At 30.6% G+C, this 20729-nt stretch overlaps 1 protein-coding gene across 1 annotated transcript in view; it reads right to left on the bottom strand.

Moving 5' to 3' along the window:
- Positions 1-3833: 3833 nt before the first annotated feature.
- The window catches only part of LOC112599716 (AF4/FMR2 family member 4-like), a 61741-nt gene continuing 44845 nt past the window's right edge, over positions 3834-20729 (bottom strand). Inside the window, exons 2-3 of the mRNA XM_025346746.1 lie at positions 8264-9243; positions 3834-5997 (exon numbers count right to left, since the gene is read on the bottom strand). Coding sequence (XP_025202531.1) covers positions 5052-5997; positions 8264-9183 — 1866 coding nt within the window. The 5' untranslated portion in view covers positions 9184-9243 and the 3' untranslated portion in view covers positions 3834-5051. The remainder of the gene's footprint in view (positions 5998-8263; positions 9244-20729) is intronic.

Raw genomic sequence — 20729 nt, 5'->3', positions numbered from 1 at the left:
GTAATAAAATTTGATTTTATGGATTACATAAAACAATAACTAAGAACATATCATTGTAACCATATGCTTATAATTTATCCGACCTGGAATGAAATAATTCTAATTTCTAAATTAAAAAAAAAAAAATTATTAAATTGAACTTTGTATAATTTGGTGACACAAATTTTGGTCTTGATTAAAAATGATCCATTATCAAGAGAGATGTGTAAAACAAAATAGTTCTCATCATTAATAATTATATTTTGTTAGATGAAACTATTTAATATTTTTTTTTAAAAATTTAAAAAATGAAGACGTTATACTTTATTAAACCTGCAATAAAATATATCATTATTCATTTGTATAAGTATTATCAATTGTAAAGTACCTACTTAAGTAAAATTATTGAAATTTTTTTTTATACAATCAAATACTTACAATTTAAATATATTTGAAATAAGTAATCAAAGTGTTTTTTATTACTTTATCATTGTATACGAAAAACGAATATGAGCGGAGACATTAGTTAACCTATATTACTAGGTAAATAGGTTTATTGTTTTCATGTGTTTTTTGATATTCTTACTTAAATATTTATTTTACTATTAATATTATGGTAAGTTGATTTAATTTTTTCCGTAAATATTTTATTTATTATATCAATAAATAGTTATTATAATAATACATATTTCTACAATATTATATTACTATTATTAACTTTTAAGTTTTGAATCAACAATGTCTTACCGTAAAACAGAGTAAATAGATTCATGGTATAAATATTATGTGATACCTAGTATAAAATGAATCAATCTAATATCTTCTTTGAAAATATCATTGCGTATAAATAAAATTCATGGCATGACTCAAGAGAAAATATCATTGTAAAATCAATTCATTCATTACTCTGATTATAATCTAAAAATAAACTGAGAATATATAATAATATATTTTTTTTAGGTATATGACTTTATACATAACTCAACATTCAAATACCTTCACAAATAAAACAGGTTAATTATTTATATTTACACCAAATTAAACGATGTAAAATGATTTATAAAATTAACGAACAAGAAAAATATGAAAGTACAGAAAAAATTTAATTTAGTTGATTTATATGATGAAAAAAAATAGATAAGTATTATTCATTTTAGCTCTATTTTAAGTTTTATGTTTTTCAAATTCTTGAAAGGTAGTTTTCAAGTTGACTTTATAATTTGCAATGTTTAAATATATTTAATTATAGTTTTAATGAATGCAATACATTCATGTATTATATGCAATACATTTTACTTCTAGTCTAACTTAATTTTTTCATAAAAAATTAAAACTTTACATTTATAGTTCTTTAGATGAATATGACAAAATAAGTACACATAATATAGTAAGTAAAAAATTTATCAAATTAGTTTTGTATATTAAATTGTTGAATTGTGTGCTGTAAAAATGATAATTTACACGATCGTTTTAAATTGCAATCAATTAAAAATTAAAGAATATTTTGAAAGAATAATTTGAAACGCAATTCAAGTGATGATATATTGAAGAGCGATTTAATGAATATAACTGACGCAATAGAACGTCGTGTTAAAAAAAAATACACCGCAAGTACGTTAATAAAATTTAATTTAGGAACAAGAACAAGAGACACCATACATTTCACACGTATTTACATGAAAAAAAAAAAAGCTTTTAAGATCTCATACTTGCCAGTCCTTTTTGCATCTATCCTGCAATTTGCGAGTTTGTTAATCGTCACACACTTAAATATCATAACGGACAACTAGTCGTTAAGAGTTTGTTTACCGCTACCGAATGATGGAATTTGACTGCTGTTTACGATCGTAAAAATATACTTTAACACTGGTTGTTTATTATTTATCGAAATTGTTTGACCACAGTCCAAAGTCGTAGTATGCGTTTCATTCTCAGTCGATATACACTGAGCAAACGAGATTCGCTTAAAACCCACCTTGCAAAATATATAGTTAATATTAGTTCCTTCTATCCAAGAATCACAGGAATGAAATAAAACGTATCAGTCTGCAGTACCTGTAATCCAAAGTTTGGTATTCAAAAATTAAAACTTTTAAAAAAAGTTACAAAACGAGTTTCTTTTTTTTAAGAATAACTTAATTTCGTACTTAATGAGGTAATTGTTTTGCTAATAGAGGCTTTAAAGACTTAAAATATATTTTGTTTTGTATAAAGAAATAAAGTAATATAATAATTTGAAATATTATTTATAGTTTTATATGATTAGGTTATTGTAAACTCTAAATTTTAAACTATTAAAATATTAAATGCACTGTTTCTGTACTTTAATAGCGATCTAAATAACGTATGTAAATATAACTCAATATTATAAAAACTTCCATGAAAAATTATAATTTTGCTCAAGTTCTAACACATTAATTTGAAATTTCTCAACAATAACATTGCAAAATAAATCCAGTGAGATGTTTGTGCCGTGACCTCTTAAAAAATAAAATTAACCTAATTAATAATAACTTCTGTTAGTATATATAATGGGGTTCTATCGGTAGATGGCCTTCCTTTCTATTTATTTTTTTGTAAATATTCTTGTATATAATATATACTTGTATTATTTTATTTTTGTGTAAGAATTTATTTTTATAAAATTTTGTTGTGATTTTGGCATAAATTCAGTTAGTTTTTTTTTTTTAAATTTACTTTAATTTTAAATTAAACTTTAAGTTTTTTTAATTAACTTAATGAGCTTTTATTAACTGGCACAACCTTTAGTATAGATAACTACTAGTATACAACTACTACGGGTGAGTTATTTGCTATAGTCTTATCTGAATCACCTTGTACTTGAACTCAGGAATCACTTTTTTCAATCTCAAAAATTTGATTGTTTGTGTCCCATACAAGCACTGACGAAAAAACTTAGTCAAATTTTGAAGAGAGGGAGAATGTTTATCAAATCGTACCAGAATATCAAAGTATAAAAAATTAATTCTTAATGAGTACATTTTTCTTAATGAGTAAATTTAATGATATTGACGGCTGTAAAAAAATTGTATTTTTCTAAGTGTGTAAGTCGATCGAAATATTATCACGAAAGTAATTACCTGGTTTAGCCTCGAAATCTAATTCGCTGGATTCGTGTAACAAACGCCTATGCAATAGTGTTCGGTCCAAGTCAGTTCCATGTGCACTGGCATAGATGCGTTGGTCTGTACAACTGCCGTTATCCACGAATAAATATTTGATAATAGACACCTATTATTATATTTTTTGACGTGTCGTCCGAAACGCGGTCAGGTTGACCCCATCGAGCACAGTAGAAAATCGTGGTGTTGATATTATTTCAGTAATGGGTTTTTTTTCACTTATCCAAATATTTGCATTGCTCAGGACAATAGTAAATTATAAGCTCGTCATAAAGTATTTGTCATTGCCTATGCGTTACCCCTTGCAAGCCGTTTACGTTCATCCGACTGCATAATAAAACAATATAATAATACATCTAATAATGTCCACAAAGACAGTGCAGAAGGACATAGGAAGGAATTTTTCAAGTCAAACACATTATATTTTGACCAACGGAACAGGAAGTGGTAGTTGAAACGAAATAAAACTATTCGTAATATAAACACAAACATTTTATTATTATTCCTTTATAAATCCAAACGTAAAAATACACACAATAACGAGACATTACATAATAATATTATTTTTCTTGATATCATATAACCATTATTATTAAACTGTAATAAAATATAAATCCAATATATGCTCATAATTTTTTCAAAACTATTGAAACATTAGTTTTTATTGTAAAATATTAAAAAAAAAATAATTCATACAAACGTGAGTAAAAACAAAAAAATCAATTAAAAAATATTTCAAGTTGGTGTATAATATAAAAATATTATAATTATGTATAATAATAATAGCACTGAGCTTGCGGCGGAGTTGCGAGCACATCTGCGAAGGTGCAGGTTACTTGATTTTTAAAACGCTATAAAATAAAGTTTGTGTTTCGTATAATAAATTCAATACAGCAATAATAATTATTATAATAATATAGTTCGTTCGATCTTTATGTAGAGTATTATAAAAACATAATGCGTAGGCGGAATTATCATGACTGACGTTAATAATTGTACTATGCCATAGCGCGTGATTCATTCGTCGATATTGAAATAACATTATTAAATTATTATATATGGTAATAGTAATATGAACTGTATGTAAGTATTATATTACACTGTATTGCATTTGCGTACTGTACATTTTTGTGATACTGATTATTTACATACTAATACATCGAGCGGCAGCAGCTATTCGCACAACTAGAGGCCGTGATCTTATAATAGGAACACGCTTAAAGATTATTTACATTAAATTATTATATTATAATTTATATTATATAATATAAATATATATATATAAAAACAAACAAACAATAAGTAAACAATAATCATAGTAAGGTTAATATGTTATTGGTCTTATGACAAAACGTTAAAATATATAGCAATCGGATATATTATAATTATTATATTAAAGCGTGGCAATTTTATTCTGTTACCCTTAAATCGTAATATTGATTATATATATATATATATATTTATATTAATATATATATGTGTGCGTATATATGTATATATGCTGTGTAAAATACAAATATATATATATACACACGAATATGTTTATAGGATTTTTATACGCTATACTTGCTACTACTACGGTTATAATTATTTTCGTAGTTGAAGCTGAAACTATAAACAACCCATGTGACTAAAATAAAATATAAAACACGAATATCTAATATTATTCTACGGACGTTAATATGGCAACAAAAATACAATACTAATAATAATAATAATAATAAGTATTAACTAATGAATAAACTAGTGGCGAAATACTGAGTAAAACCTTATTTTTAAAAAAAAAGATAAAAATATATGAATTGAACGGCGTGGGGGGGGGGGGGGTGAATAATTATATGATATTTAGCGTAAAATGAAAATAATAATAATAATAATAAAATAAGTATTATGATGATCGGAAAGGTACGGTCGCGTAGGTATACTTGTTCAGAAAAACCTGTGGTACCACTGTGCCGGGGGTGCTGGGACAACCGTCGTGGTCGACGTGGTTTTTGGAAGTCTGGACCCGAATTCCCAGAGCCGGACATCCTGTTTCTGCTGCGGCAGGTGATGCTGTAGCCGGTGTTGCTGCTGCACCGAGTCGTCGGGGTACTGCTGCTGCTGCTGCTGTTGTTGCTGATGATCCGACCATCCCGTTGGCCACCACGTGGGATGTCTGCTGCTTTCGTACATCTTATTGGTGGTCCTATACGGGGCTGGTCCGGGAAACCTGATCAGGTTTGCACTGTCCGCCGCTGTCGCCGAAACTGGGTCTTCGTCTCCCGGGAACCGCACTTGCACGCCCCCGCCGGCGGCCGGACGCTTAACTAACTCGGTGGCCATGTGGTTGTGCTGTTGTTGTTGTTGGTAATAGAATTGTTGCTGCTGTTGCTGATACAGCTGTTGCTGCTGCTGGTGTTGTTGGAGCAACTGCTGCTGCTGTTGAAATTGTTCAAATTGCTGCTGCCGGAAACCCGCGCATGCCGCGTAATACCGATATGCGTTCGGAGCCGAACAATCCGGTTCCGGTGACGACGTTGGCTCTTCCGGTTGATCATCGTAGTACTCGGGTGTGACCGTGTCCGTGACCGATGATTGAGTCCTTCCACCCGTTGTGTGCGGCAACTGTGTGGTACTAACCGGTCTACCACTACCGTTGTCACCGTCAACTGCGGCGGCAGCCACAGCCAACACCGTCACTACGTCCTCTTCTTCGGTTTCTAGCGGAGTGGCGGCCGTCACCGGATTTTCAGTCTCTGTCACGTCAACCGCGGTAGTGGTAACTACGGGGGACGAAAACGAAGATGAGAGTGACGCACTAGCAGTCGTCTTGAAGGTCTGATGAGTCGAGTCTTCCGTCCCGGCGATGGTAGTTTTACTGCTGTCTGCGTACCTGTAGTTAACAGAAAAAGATGATTGAATTAATTACGTGTGAATATAATATGTTAAATAATGTTAGTGTGGACAATTGAAAGACTGAAATATGAACAATTTTGGGATTGCCTATACTTTAGAGCACGCAAAGACGGCATAGATTTTGATAGTTAAGTATGTAACTTTTAGTATAGATATTAATATTCTTAAAATAAAATATATATATGTGTTTGAATAATTTCATCACTACATGACTTCTCTCATCATGTGTACATGTGTTATTTTTTATGTTTATTGTTAATAAACTATAGTAATACACTATAAAATGTACTTATTGTGTTAAAGAAATACAGATTACAATTTTTTTCTTCAAATAAACAAAATAAATATGTGGTCTATCTTTTTTCCTTTTCATTTTTAACCGCGCAGTTATTAAAGGGCCACAAACAATATTATTTACTATAAATTTAAAAATAACTATTGAAAATGAAAGAAATGAATAATGACATATACTATATATTTAAGTCAATGCGGAAATATTTTTAACTGAATCACAACTATGATGATTGAAATCAAAGTTACACAACATATATATATACGATTATACCAATCAACTGTATAATTAATAATTATTATACCCTCATAGAAGTAAAATTCAGAGTATTATGCTTTAATTTGATAATACTAAGGCTAACGAAAACAATACATGACAAATACATTATACATAAACATAAGTTTATAACTCCTTATAGATTGTTTAATAATCTAATTTTACGTCAAGACTAATTGAAACTAAAACTACCTGTTTTACTATAACCCCCGATATACATGTTTTACTTTTATTTGCATATTATAGAGTAGGGTATCATAATTTATAATTTTCCAGTAAAAGCTGGAAAACACGTTGGTTCATCCTGTGTAATGTATGTACGAAAACTAGTTTTGCAGACCACACTGAAGATTTCAAAATCACTAATAGGTGTACAATATATGACACAAATCTTCAAGTTTTTTTACCATATAGATATGTAAATATTATGCTAAATGCGGAACAGTCGTTTATATATGTTAAGCTGCTCGTTAACGTGACAGCTTCACTGCATTGATAACGAAACGAGAGAAATTTAAATTAAAATATTTCTTCATGATGTACAAAAATTGTACATTAAATTATTATTTTCGACGTTACGTTTAATCGAATACTAAATAAGAATTTATTATGTTTTAACTATAAAGTTTTGTTTTCTATTTCAATCGACGTGAGATTAAAAAACGTTTTATAAACGCAGGAACGAGAATCATTTACATTTTTTACATTAGATATTTATATAGCCACTAGGCCGTGATTGAGATGAGTAACTGAATATTATATTAGGCATATTTACTTTCACAAAAAAATAGTTAAGAGATTTGCTTACAATTTTAAGTATTTACGTGCAGAACAAAATTCGTCATAAAAAAAAAAATTAATCGGACGCGCGATCCGAACATACCAATTTAATTAGTTGAATTACCTACATTTTTTAATTAATAAATCATACCTAATATAATTTTACCATGTAAAAAATATGAATAAGGCTATAATACATATGTTCAATTTTTGTAACGTTCACGATATAACACGTTGTACCTACCTTTGTGTCATACCTAACATTTTGGTGATTTTTGACTAATATACCATTTTCATAATTGTTATAAAATATAAATTGGTATAGTAGATAAAATATAGAATAGTATAATGATAATATTAAAAATAAAAAATTATAAATTATATAATATAGTTGTGTCGTAATTTTTTGTTGTCCAAATATTCATACTATAGAGGTGAATTTCATTAATTGTCAATTATTTTTTTATTTTTTATTTATCATTATTATTGATTTGTCATAAGATTTCTTATACTGCATCGTCTACATCGATATAATATAATACTATTTCTATGAATCTATGATAAGCTACGATATCATCGCCTAAGCTTCAAACTATAAGCGAAGACTGGTGGTTCATGCAACAGCTATGGGTATTAATAAAAGTTATTAATTTTTTTTTTATGTTATCAAAATTTCGTCTATGTTTTAATAATAAAATTATCAGATTTTAAGACTTAGAAGCCGTAAATAGATTTCTCTTTGCATATTCTATATCCAGTTATTAATATTAAGATATAATTAATACTAATAACTATAAAAAGTCATACTACTACTAGGATCACAGAAAAAATAGATTTAAAAATTAAAGCTACAAAAGTGTACGTATTAGGTACAAAAGAGAACTGTTGGACTTACTTTGTTTTAGCGTACGTCACGGTGGTAGTCGAGTCGTCAGAAGGCGGAGTGACAGTGATGGCGTCCTCTGCATGCGTCGTCTGGTAACGGTTACGGTATGGTCGTGGTCTGGCGGTATCCACTGCATCCGCCGTGACAGCGGTCGCGGTAACAGTCGCAGTAGTGCGGTCGTCGGGGTCGGCGTCAACCGTAGTCGTAACGGAATGGTCGGTGATGGCGACATCATCGGCGTCATCGTCGACAGTCGTGGAGGTGACGGTAGTAGTAGTGGCAGTGGCAGCAGCGGTGGTAGTGGCAGCAGCAGCGGTAGTGGTAGTTGGATTGGTCGTAGTGGTGCTGCTGGCCGCGGTGGTAGTGCCGGCGATGAGTTCATCCGCAGGGTCCATCGTCTGGTTGTCTGCGTCGCCGACCCCGCCGCCGCCGCCCAGTGGTATGTTCAATTGAAACGGTCCAGGGCTATCGGTCTTCATCGACGGCGGCTCGGTAGTCGTGGTGGTGGCCGGCTGGTACGCCGAGGCGCCCGGCAACATGGGAAATCCACCGCCACCTGTACCGGCGCCGTACATGGAGTTCAGCTGCTTGATCAAAAAGTCCCACTGGGCAGCCTGGTTGATCTTTACCACCTTGACGCATCGTCCCATGCTGTCGGGCCGGTAACCGTCTGAACACTTGTTGAACGACGGCGCGACAAACACCGACTTTGGCGTGATCCGCCGACCGGCCACACTACCGCCGACGCCACCGCCGGCGGCGCCCACGTTGCCGGTGGCCAACAGTTCGTCTCTCGACGGCGGCACCAACTGTTCCTCGATGATGACCCAGCTGCGGACGTATTCGTCCTCGCCCTTCTCGAGGTCCGCGGACGCCCAGCGGGACAGCAACAGCAACAGCAGAGCGCTCAGACGCAACGATCCGGTCATGCCTCCTAACCTAACCGACCGGACGTCGTCTCTGCAATTCCTCCATATAATCACAGATGCCTGTGGGCACAAAAATATTTTTATATTACATTATTGATATATTAACTATATAGGTAGTTAAGTATAGGGACACCATATATTATAATACCATTAGCTAGTACTGTCAATATACCACAGTGGTGTTTAGACTCCCTCCCCCCTCCTTTCATAATACGCGTGCGGTGTGTGTAAATTGTTTCGGTAAATCAACATTTAAAGAATAAAAAATAAATAAATTTTAATTTAGAACGCAATTCGAAAATCTAAAGGAACTTGATAGATTAAACCTGCAGACAGAAATAAGTATAAAATGTTTTTAAAATATAAAAAAACAATCACTTAGATATATGATTATTATAAAAAAATCAGATTACATTATAAACTTCCTATATAGTGGATAATAATTGCAAAAAACAATTCATTTAAAATCCAATTTTAAACAGCTTCAATAAATTTGATTGATTGAATTTCGCACTGAATGTCCAGAAAAAAAATGTGACACCCCTGTACCGTGTGTTATTAGTTTAATTATGAGATACCATAATTAATATGTTTGTCGAATTAATTTATTTGGATCGTGGATAAAGCACGTAAAATCTATTGGTTTACACAGATTTATGTAATATTTTTGTTTTGTTTGGTTTTATAAACGTTCTACCATAATAATTATTATTTTTGAAGCACGAGTATGTACACAATATACGCATAGCACAATAATTATTATAGTTTAATAATAAGCGTCAGAAAGTAATCATTTATTACTTTTATTCCTCATTTTATACACTGTTCATTATATGGTAACAATATAAATATTATATATGAAAAGACATGGCGTGAAGTAAATTGAGACTCAGAGTAATAGTATATAACGTTCTGTTCACAAAGTACTCAAAGAGCTCTTGAAACACAATTTTCGGTCAAAACGATCATTGTTTTATTATCATCGAACAATCGCCGGCGAGCGGTGTTGTTAACACGATCTATCGTACATACATTGTCTCCAAGACGTAATTAAGGACCGGAGACCATATGGTTAAAAGAACATAGCCACGGAGTCAAATATATATTAGGTATATATATATATATATATATATAATATATCATACAACACAGACATTTTCAAGAACACATTGTTTTATCTCGGGACGCATACGTATACCTTCTTATATATAATATAAATAAATAAACAAACACATTAAGTATAAGTAAGAAATGGACTCGTACATTGTTCAAGACACCCTTAAAACATGATTATAAAGAGAAGAACTTTATAACACGTTAACAACGAAAAAAGTTATTTGGTTATGTACATAATATATACATAAACATTTTTCGTATAAATCATCAACCCATATAATATATATAATAACACTACACCTTTAATATGGTGGCTAACGCAAGACTCGCTATATGTAATTTCGAAAGATCAGAATTTGATATGAAATTTCCAGATACGATCGGCATTTCGTGCAAAAACCTCTCTAAATGCTCAAAAAAAGCCAACATTACACAAACTTTTATTCTGTGATTAAAATTAAATTTATGTAATTAAATGTTCGATGTTGATATAGGGAAATTAAATGAAATGCAAATGAATACCCATACGAAAATACATTAAAACTTTAAGCAAAAATGGCCTTAATTGATTAAAAAATTAATCAAACAAATACCACCCAACTGTAGTTATTGACCTACAAATACAAATTATTTATAATTATTATTTATATTATAATACTTTATAATACTTAATATACACTTAATTTTATTATAAACCCCTAAATCTATGGTAAAATATTACATGGTCCTGTCATATTAAGTATATTCTTACTATATTTTCTACCAAAAACAACAATTCTTATCATTTGCGTTAACATCAAATAATATATCATAAAAATACAATTTTAAATATTTTCATGAGTAAAATTTCAAAAATGTATATCTAACCTAACGCGTAAATTGTATATTTATTATTATTGCGGTCGACACGATTGAGGTAACGTGCAAAAAATTAGAAAGAGAACCTCTCTATAATACTGATTTTTTTTCAAGGAATAGCAATCAGTCAGAAAACTTATTGCATAGAACTAGGAAAAAATCGTCTCCGATAACGGCGATAACGACGACGACCGGATAACATTTAACCATACTCGGAATCACTCACACGTCAATCAATCACAATCTACTCCGTCGTTATTTATGTAACAATATATATATATATATATATATATAAAATAATAAAATTTAGGTATATTATTAAGCATATAGACATGTAGTAGATCCGTTTAAAAATAATAAGACAAACTGTATCAATAAAACGCGTTACAGGCCGTTGCACAATCAATTTTAATTTTTACTCCTTATACAGTCTAGAATATGACCAATATAATAAATAAATAATAATATATATTATTACATTATTATGATATCATTTTTGTAGGCAACAGAAAGTCTGCAATTTTAATTTGTACGAACATCGTCCAAACTTCCTTGCCATCGTCTACATTTTGAAATGTTTGCACCTCAATGTTTCTAGTTTAAGAAGACGTTTATAGAAATGAGTATACCTACTATAATTAAACTTGAAGTTAAGAATATCATATGTATAAACGACAGTCTTTTACGATATTATAAATTTTTGAACAAATTATGAGCATTTTTTTTAAGTCATTTAAAACTGAAATATTATAAAAAATAGTAACACAAAATTTTTAAAAAATGGTGACACAATTAAAAATGTAATACACTTATATACTACATGGGTATATGTAATCAATAATAAAAACTTTGATTGAAATATTTTTTGTGAACAACTTCATATACAGGACTAACTTCGTTCCATGTGATTTTTTAAGTTTTTTTTTTATGAAAAGATGCTGATTTTAAAATATCGTGAAATAATGGTATACAGTGGATTAAAATTAATTGAATTTAACAATAAGTCAGTTATTGTTATAGATTTTATAATAATTTAACCAACGAAAAAAGCCTCGATAGAGTATAATAGATTAACACTTCCCAAGTAATTTTTATAATAGGTCACGGTTATATGATTTCATCGGTTCGTATACAAAATTAAAAACAGCGATTTCGTTGTACAGTTTATAGATATTCACGCGTGTTTGACAGCGACAACATAATATAAGTACGTTAGGCAGGCATCTTCCCAATAATAATCGAAACACGTGATCCATCGGCGGTTATGCACGTCTCGGACCAGCGTTGAAGTAATAATAATTAATAAATGATAAATAATAAATAATAATAGTGCACGCCCGGGTCGTTGTCGTGTGGACGAATACGAATAGAAAAGAAAGAAATACCCATTGCTCATACACATGACTCGTGTCCGGGTATTATGTCAACGGACTGCGCACCGCGCGACTTATGCTCTGAGGTCCGTGAACAACACTGCCGCCCAAGTTCACACAATATTATATCATGACGGCCATAGAAATAATGCACGTTAGTGATAATAAACTGAAAATATGTAACGGAATGGCCATGAGAATTCCGCGTTCGCCACCGTCATTTCCATAATTATATTACGCAAGTCTAATATCCTTTTGAATTTCTCTCTCTAGATCCGTCCCGCGGATCAGTCTTCTCGGCCGTCTGAGAAAGAACCCATCATTATTCGGTACGGATACATCCGGATTTATAATATGAGTACATGGTGTTTTTTTTCTATTAGTTTCTTTTTTAGATTTAAAAGTAAATTCGATTTCCGATTATTTATAAAATGTAATAATTACTTTAGTAAAGTATTTACTTAATTAAGGCGAAAAGAGTGGAGCGACAAAAATGTGCGTAATGTCCCCACTTGTCTGCGGCATTCAATTTTAGGCTCATTTCGACTTTAAATGCTCATAAAATATCAACTATTAATAGATCGAAGGTTATATGAGGTTTATTCATCAAAATTCTAAGAAAAATATTTTATTTTTCAAATATTAAATTTAAAAAAAAAAAATGGTTTTTATAGTCTAAAAGTCGTATAATAGAAAACTACAATTAATTAAATAAACTACTGAGAAGTACGCTGTGGTCTGAAAATAAAATAAAAAACACCTTTTAATCTATGTAACCACCCACTATCCGATACATATACTTGTATAGATTGTAGCAACATGACCTCCTATTATCCCTTTCAAATCTTCCAACAACTTTTTCAATATTCAAAATAAATTCTCTAACTAACAAAAAAACGTGTGCATTATATGCATAATACCTTATCATACAGTCTTTATCATTTAATTTTTATTTCTATGTATTATATAGTGTATATTTTCCAAATTAATATTTTTATATTTGAAGTTTTAATCTAATATTTGAACTGTCATAAACAATTGTAAAACAAAATTTTAATAAACAAAAGAAAAAACCACCCACGCACACCTAGTGTAATACCGCGAGTATTAAATACAAATACTTGTGTTATCTCTTACACTGAATTACATTTAAAGAAAAGTAATACATTACTTACAGATAAAGTGCAGGTATACATATAGGTACCGATTGATTATTAATTTAAACGATCTCGCACTATACTCGACGTATTTGGTTCAACAACCCTCCTCTTTTCCCGTCACACAAATAATATCATTAAAATGATTTTAAGAGAGACTGGCATGTGCGTGTATATAGATGCAATGTATATAAACGCACACGCAACGATGGACACGAAACAGTAGGTGCGAAGGTCTTACGCCGCGGGCACGATATTATAATATTTTTATTTATTAATATTATTAGTATTATATATGTACAGAGACACCACCTTTCGCCAGTCAATAACAATATTTTATACACATATGCTGCAGCTGCGGCATTGTGTGTCGCGCTGACGAGTTTTTGGCACAAATTTTCACTGTTTTATCAAGGTTAAGTCTTTTGGAACCGAATATTTTTTTAAGGTTATTGCTTCCACCGTTTTGTCTATTACACAAAAACTTGAAACTATATCATTTCAGTTATCTATTTCGAAAGTCTGTTTTATATCTTTGTGTTCGTATATACTATACATTATATTATACAAAAGCACTCGTGGGGGTTCACGATAAAACATTTTGTGATTGTTTCCGTGTAGATTATTGGATTATCACGGGAAAAAAAATTCTAACGGATGGCAAATCGAGTAAAAATTTATAGATAATATACTTAACGTTTAAAGTACCCACTATATATCACAAACTATACGAGTGGGTATACTGGTACACAAAAAGAAATAGAAACGTTATTATCGATGAAGTTGTAGCACATAAAAGTGAACGTTTTTCACAGTTATAATTCGTAATTATTATTATAAAAATGTTTCAATACGTATATAATAATATATACTTAGCTTGGAATTTTTCATTCGTTTAATAAATAATTGGTGTGAAAAAATACTGTCTGCAATGATAAATATAATACGCGTTGTTCCTTTTTTCCGCTTTTCAACTCAATTTGTAATAGTTCTTTTTTTTAACTAAAAACCAAAAAACTTAAGATGTGGACATTTCATAAGACAAATTGTGCCGATGATATCCGTCCCGATTCAGCTATATACTAGTATGATAAAAACGATAAAGGAAAAATTTTCTAATAAACCTAAACTTTATAGTTTATCAATTAAATCTCGTCACACGAAAATACAGATAATTAAATTTTGGATAGAATGAATAGATAAAACTGTTATTACTTAAATAATTGGAGAGATGTTAACTTAACTGAATCAAGCAGAAAACGAATGCAGTTCGGATACCATAGATGGTTAATCATCAGTCGGTAGCATTCAAATTTCAACGCGTCTTTAAAACGGATTTTTGCAGTTTTAAAATGTAACGATTAAATTCAAATTCAATAAATCAATTAATATTTAAAATTTTCTATCCTAAAATTGTGTATCACAAGAACTGCAAACGTTTGCTAATACGAATTGGTATACACAGGATTTTAAATTCAACTAAAAAATTAACAATAATGATAATCGTTCTTAAAAATAAACCGTAAATTTACGCCAAAAGTTGCTATTATTATGTGCAATGTGCTATACTTTTTTCCCCCGATTAACAATTCTCTTTGGAGTTAACGGCATACCTGCTGGCTCACCATCTCATATACAGATATTACGTGTACACACAATAACAATATTTTATATGTCAAATACATCATACAATACCTATAATACCTACCTACTCGTTGGTGGTCGTACACCTTTCGCAGGAATTCGGTTTTTTCCATATACGTTTATAATAATGTTTTGTTGTTGTTGCGTTGCCGTTTATAAAGCATAAACGTATTTCAAAAACACCGCATATCTATCTACCCTATATAAAATGCACTCGATGACGCATACGTGAGCGCAACGATTATGTTGACACAATGTATTAGGTACATTTTCGTTTCATGTGTTATGATGGCATAATGTATATTTTATTTCCTATTCTTTATTTATTTGCTTTTGACATAATAATACCAATTTTCGGATAAAACTTCAAGACGAACAACCCTCGTCGTCGTACCCTTAAAAATTATACCGTTTATACGACATACGTGTAAATGAAATTTTATCATATCATGACGATCCGTGATCTCACTTTCGAGCCATAGAAATACATATACGTTGTATATACAATGCCATAGCAGACAATATATTATTATACATGTAAACAATGTCCGAACACCGATATTATATAACTATAACTATTGCAATAGAGAATTATATAACCTTAATACAAACTAAATACCTAAGTATTAATTAAAATTGATCATTTAAACAAAAATAATTATAAAATATATTTGATGTTAATAAATAACAACTAATTAAAACAATATCAATAGATAGCGGGATATTTTTATTTTCCTCAATTTAAAAATCAAACAAAATTTTTTTCTATTTTTGAAATGTTTAGCCCTGTGTAAGCTATATAAATATCTAAAATCCTATAAAATGCCTAATTAAATCGTATATTCTTTATTTTTTTATCACGAAATATGTTTTTGTATACAATATATTATTATACTTTACATCCCAGCAATTTTTTAGACCAACCAATGTAAAGGCATATTATAAACATCTAATTATTATTATATTATACAAAATTATGGTTGTTTAGATTTACATACTACCTGATATTTTATTGTGAAAATATATCGTATATGTTACGAGCAAAATAAAATTGTTAGCACAGTCAAAGTAAAATATAGTATAGGTTCTTAGATACATTTTCATTAAATTCTTATTTATCCTGTAACAACGTAATATATTATATACAAATATAATAATATTATAAGCAAATATAATAATATTATACACTAATATAATAAGTATACACACGTTCAGATCTATATTTAAACAATCTGCAAATAATGGGTATATCTGTCAGTCGGAGGAACGTCACACGGGACATGACGGTCGAAGAGGAAACCAATTCGTTACCAATTTGAGCATGTTTAGTTGCGATGACAGTCGTAAAATAAAAAAAAATAATGACGTGATATGAATTAATTGCTATAAAGATGATCACGATTAAACCAAACAAATAGTTGCAGAATCCCGATAACTACATAAATAATATGTATTATATTTTTTCAACAACAGCCATTCATACTAAGAATATCCATCACCCCGAATAACGGCAATAATTAATAATAATGATAATAATAAAAATTACAGTTGAAAAGAACAGGCAACATATTTTATATTATATTATTAAAGATACATTTGTATATTTTCTTTATTTCAAGGCAAACGCAGGATGCGGCAGCTGGAATTTGATGGGCAGCTGGGACGAATGAAAAAAAACAGATGCTAATTTGAGCGATCCGATTACGGTTAAATTATTGCCGAACACTATTTATATATTCGTGTATAATACATAAATATATTGTATGTGTGAGCGTGTATGTGTGAGCGTAGAGAATATGCAATCATGATATTTCGCATGTTACTGTTCATTTGTTTGTAATGCTCGTATTATTCTGAGTTGACGACCTTCAAATATACGCATTATAACCCCGGTCATTTATGAGTATTCGATCGAAAACAGAAAACTGACGGGTAACTACGAACAATGTATAACGGAAACGACAATATTGAATATACCCCCGCGCAGACTGCATAAATCCAAGTATCTATATATAATAACGTAAATCCGTAATAATAGACTGCAGTGCAGATGTGCCATGATTTGTTGTAATATTTTTCGCAAAAGATGCGTACACATAGCCATGGGGAGGGAGGGATAAAACAAGTTCTAGTTTGCTAATTTTTCGGGACATTTCAGCTAGTACAGGAAACTACTATTCGTATGTGGCAATCAGACGCAGCAAAACTTACAGCCTACATGGCCGACCTAATAATCTATAAGCCTTGGAACGGCTAGTCGAGGATAATTTATAACATTTCATACACAATTAAGTGCACTATCCGATCGTCGCACATAATATCTTATACAACACACTACGTAGTTGCAAACCGTGTTCGCACGTCTTGCTCGTTTAACCGTATTCAAAGCACGTGTAACATGGATCGTCGACATTTGCATACGAAATTACAAAAGACGACGTTATAACAAAGTTCACCCCGCACCACTACCAATACGAGCACCCGTACTACAATTATGATATACGTCTATATATCGTATATATATAGACTACATAAATTGCACAGATCATTACCGATATATTAATATAACATAACATGTGGCCGTGAAACAAGTTCGACGTGCTAAATTTTATCGAACAGTCTCATTATAACTACATGTACTTACTTATTAACTATACATACGTATATATGTAGAAAATGTATTATATATATTATATTTGTTATGTTCACAAAATTAATTAATTATTTTAGAGCAACTACAGATATAGTATGCCAAGTATACCTGTATCGTTGCACACTTTCGAACTATAAAACACGTTCCCCATAAAGAGTTCAAGTAATATAATTAAACTTGCATGTATTATATAAATGTACCAAATGTACCTTTAATCTACTCATTTTGAAAAATATATATGTTCTACGTGATTTAAATATATTTTTTTTTCTTTTTAAACAAAATCCATTTCAAAACCAAAGTCTAAAAACCGCGGCACACACTCACGCGTTATTAGCATATATGTAAATAGATAGGTATGTATAAATATATGTACCATTATTTATAATTTTCCTGACAGCAAATATGTGCAAGTTTTTATTTCGAACATGGGAATCTGGGATTCTTGTACAGAAACATATTTATTTGTCATGACTCGTGATCAATGTTTCCATTATTACGTTTTTGTACAAGAATTCTTATTCGGGTTTATTCGCCTTTAAGTGCCTTGAACAGTTGATAACGGTTCATATATTATCTCATTTAAAGATATTTTTTAAACACATACGATTCGTTATCACAAACTTTTGTTATTAAACTATATTTATTTTTATTTTTTATTCTTTTACAATTTTAGTATCTACTTACACGTAGATAATAAATATATTCTGATTACAACTACATTTATGGTGATTAATTTAAATATGTTCATGTTAGAATATTAGTTTGTTAGTTTTAATATAGATTAGTAAACTAAATTATATTATATTGAAATTAAGTGAAAAATCAGTCATCAATATAAATTATAAATAAAAGATTGTGTGCGTACAACTTAGTTATTTCTTAATGATATTTTACTACAAAAATTTGTAAATTTAAGCTATTGTTATAATATTTTGAACTATAGGATTTCATTTTATTATATAAAGTACCTAATGAAAAATAGTAAATTTATTTTTAGACATTACAATTCGAGAAGAATATGTGAAAAACAGTTCTAATTTTTTCAACCAAACATACAATACACACACGCATATAAAACATAATAAACCTACTTATACGTAAACAACAAATATCAAATAACAATAAGTTAAAAATTAAAATTATAAACAATTCTCATTTATAACATTGTATTAATGAAATGAATGCAGTTTAATACGATAGTTATAGGACTAACTAAATAGAAAAAAATCATAACGGAATGACTTATAACTAATTAAAATTCACATTAGTTTTCAAATTCTTAATTAATATTTTGATGAAAAAATATTGTAACACTTAATAATATTATCACCGCAAGTATTTACTACGACGTATATTATTTCCTAAGAAATGATAAGTGTATCAAGCGGGACTATATACAGCATTTTTGGTCATCAATATAGTCCATCCTTATTTAAAACAATATAAAATTAGGAGTTAGCATTTTTATTATTTTGGCGTTCGTCCGCCAAAATACAAGCTTGTCATTATTTTTTGACGCAAATAAAATCATTATGCATCATATCCGTTGTGTTTAGCTATTCCAGTATAAAACTATGAATTTTAAATTCGACGAAAAATGCCACGGAATATCCGGTGAAAAACACCGTTTATAGCCCTCTTGCAAGCCTTAAATTCATAAAATCATAATATTATTTGCAGTATAATAGTTGCAACTTTAGGTTCTTAATAATATAATATAATATTACATAATAGCAGTATTGAGATCTAACACACAATTTTCACAATGAATTACTATAGATTTCTGTAAATATCATCTGGTGTCCCATTCACTAGTCTCAATTTTCATGCATCCGTGAGCGTTACACGGTTGGATTCGAAAACCACTTGAAATTACCACTGCAGACTCAGTAATATTAGCGAACGGCAGTGGAAAAAATTATGCAGGATGGTCGGGCAGGACAACGGTCGAATGCGCGACGCCGGTGGCCGATAAAATGCAAGGGAAACACCGTACACCAGCGGTTATAGGGCCCACGGTCGTCTTCTAGATTACCAGTTGAACAGGTGAAAAAAAAAAGTAATATACATGAATTTATACCCGAAACCTACAGCGACGACTACACGTCGCGAATTACGCAATAAATATGATATAATAATATCAGGATGACACCGCGGTGTTCGCATTGTGTTTGAGCGTAAAAAGGATAATAAATAATGATAATATGTGAACTACGTCGGTTAAGATGCGTTTCGGGATCCTATAACCCCGCCGGGGTCGAGATCCGCACTGCGAGGCATTACATATTATTGCATTAAACGTATAGGTGGTATATTATCCACATTTGCGCAGTAAATATTTATGTAAGAGTATTACTCGTATAATATTATAACATGTAATCGTGATGCGTGCGAAATAATTTTAATATAGTACTATGTATAATATTATTTTATTATTAACGCGTTGCCTACAAAACCTTATATACCCGAGTCTGTAACCTATCACCGCCGGTTTAAAACAGAGAGAGCATCGTGTTTTCACCATGTTCCTAGATCCGTAATTGGCTAGTATATCTTAAATATTTAATATCGATTTATGGTATGCTTGTGTTTATTCATAAAAACACTCAATATTTTCATATAGTCGCTCTTTTTTGCGACCTACTTGCTTTCTCTCAAAAAAATAATGATAAGAAATTCCAATATTATGACGGATACAATACAAATCTCAGTTATTAATTACTTATTATTAACGAACAAATT

This window comes from Melanaphis sacchari, unplaced genomic scaffold (genome assembly GCF_002803265.2).
Source record: "Melanaphis sacchari strain LSU unplaced genomic scaffold, SCAv2.0 Contig54_pilon_pilon, whole genome shotgun sequence".
In the NCBI taxonomy this organism is placed as follows: domain Eukaryota; kingdom Metazoa; phylum Arthropoda; class Insecta; order Hemiptera; family Aphididae; genus Melanaphis; species Melanaphis sacchari.
The sequence above is the reverse complement of the archived record's forward strand: the minus strand, read 5'-3'. Positions and strand labels throughout refer to the sequence as shown.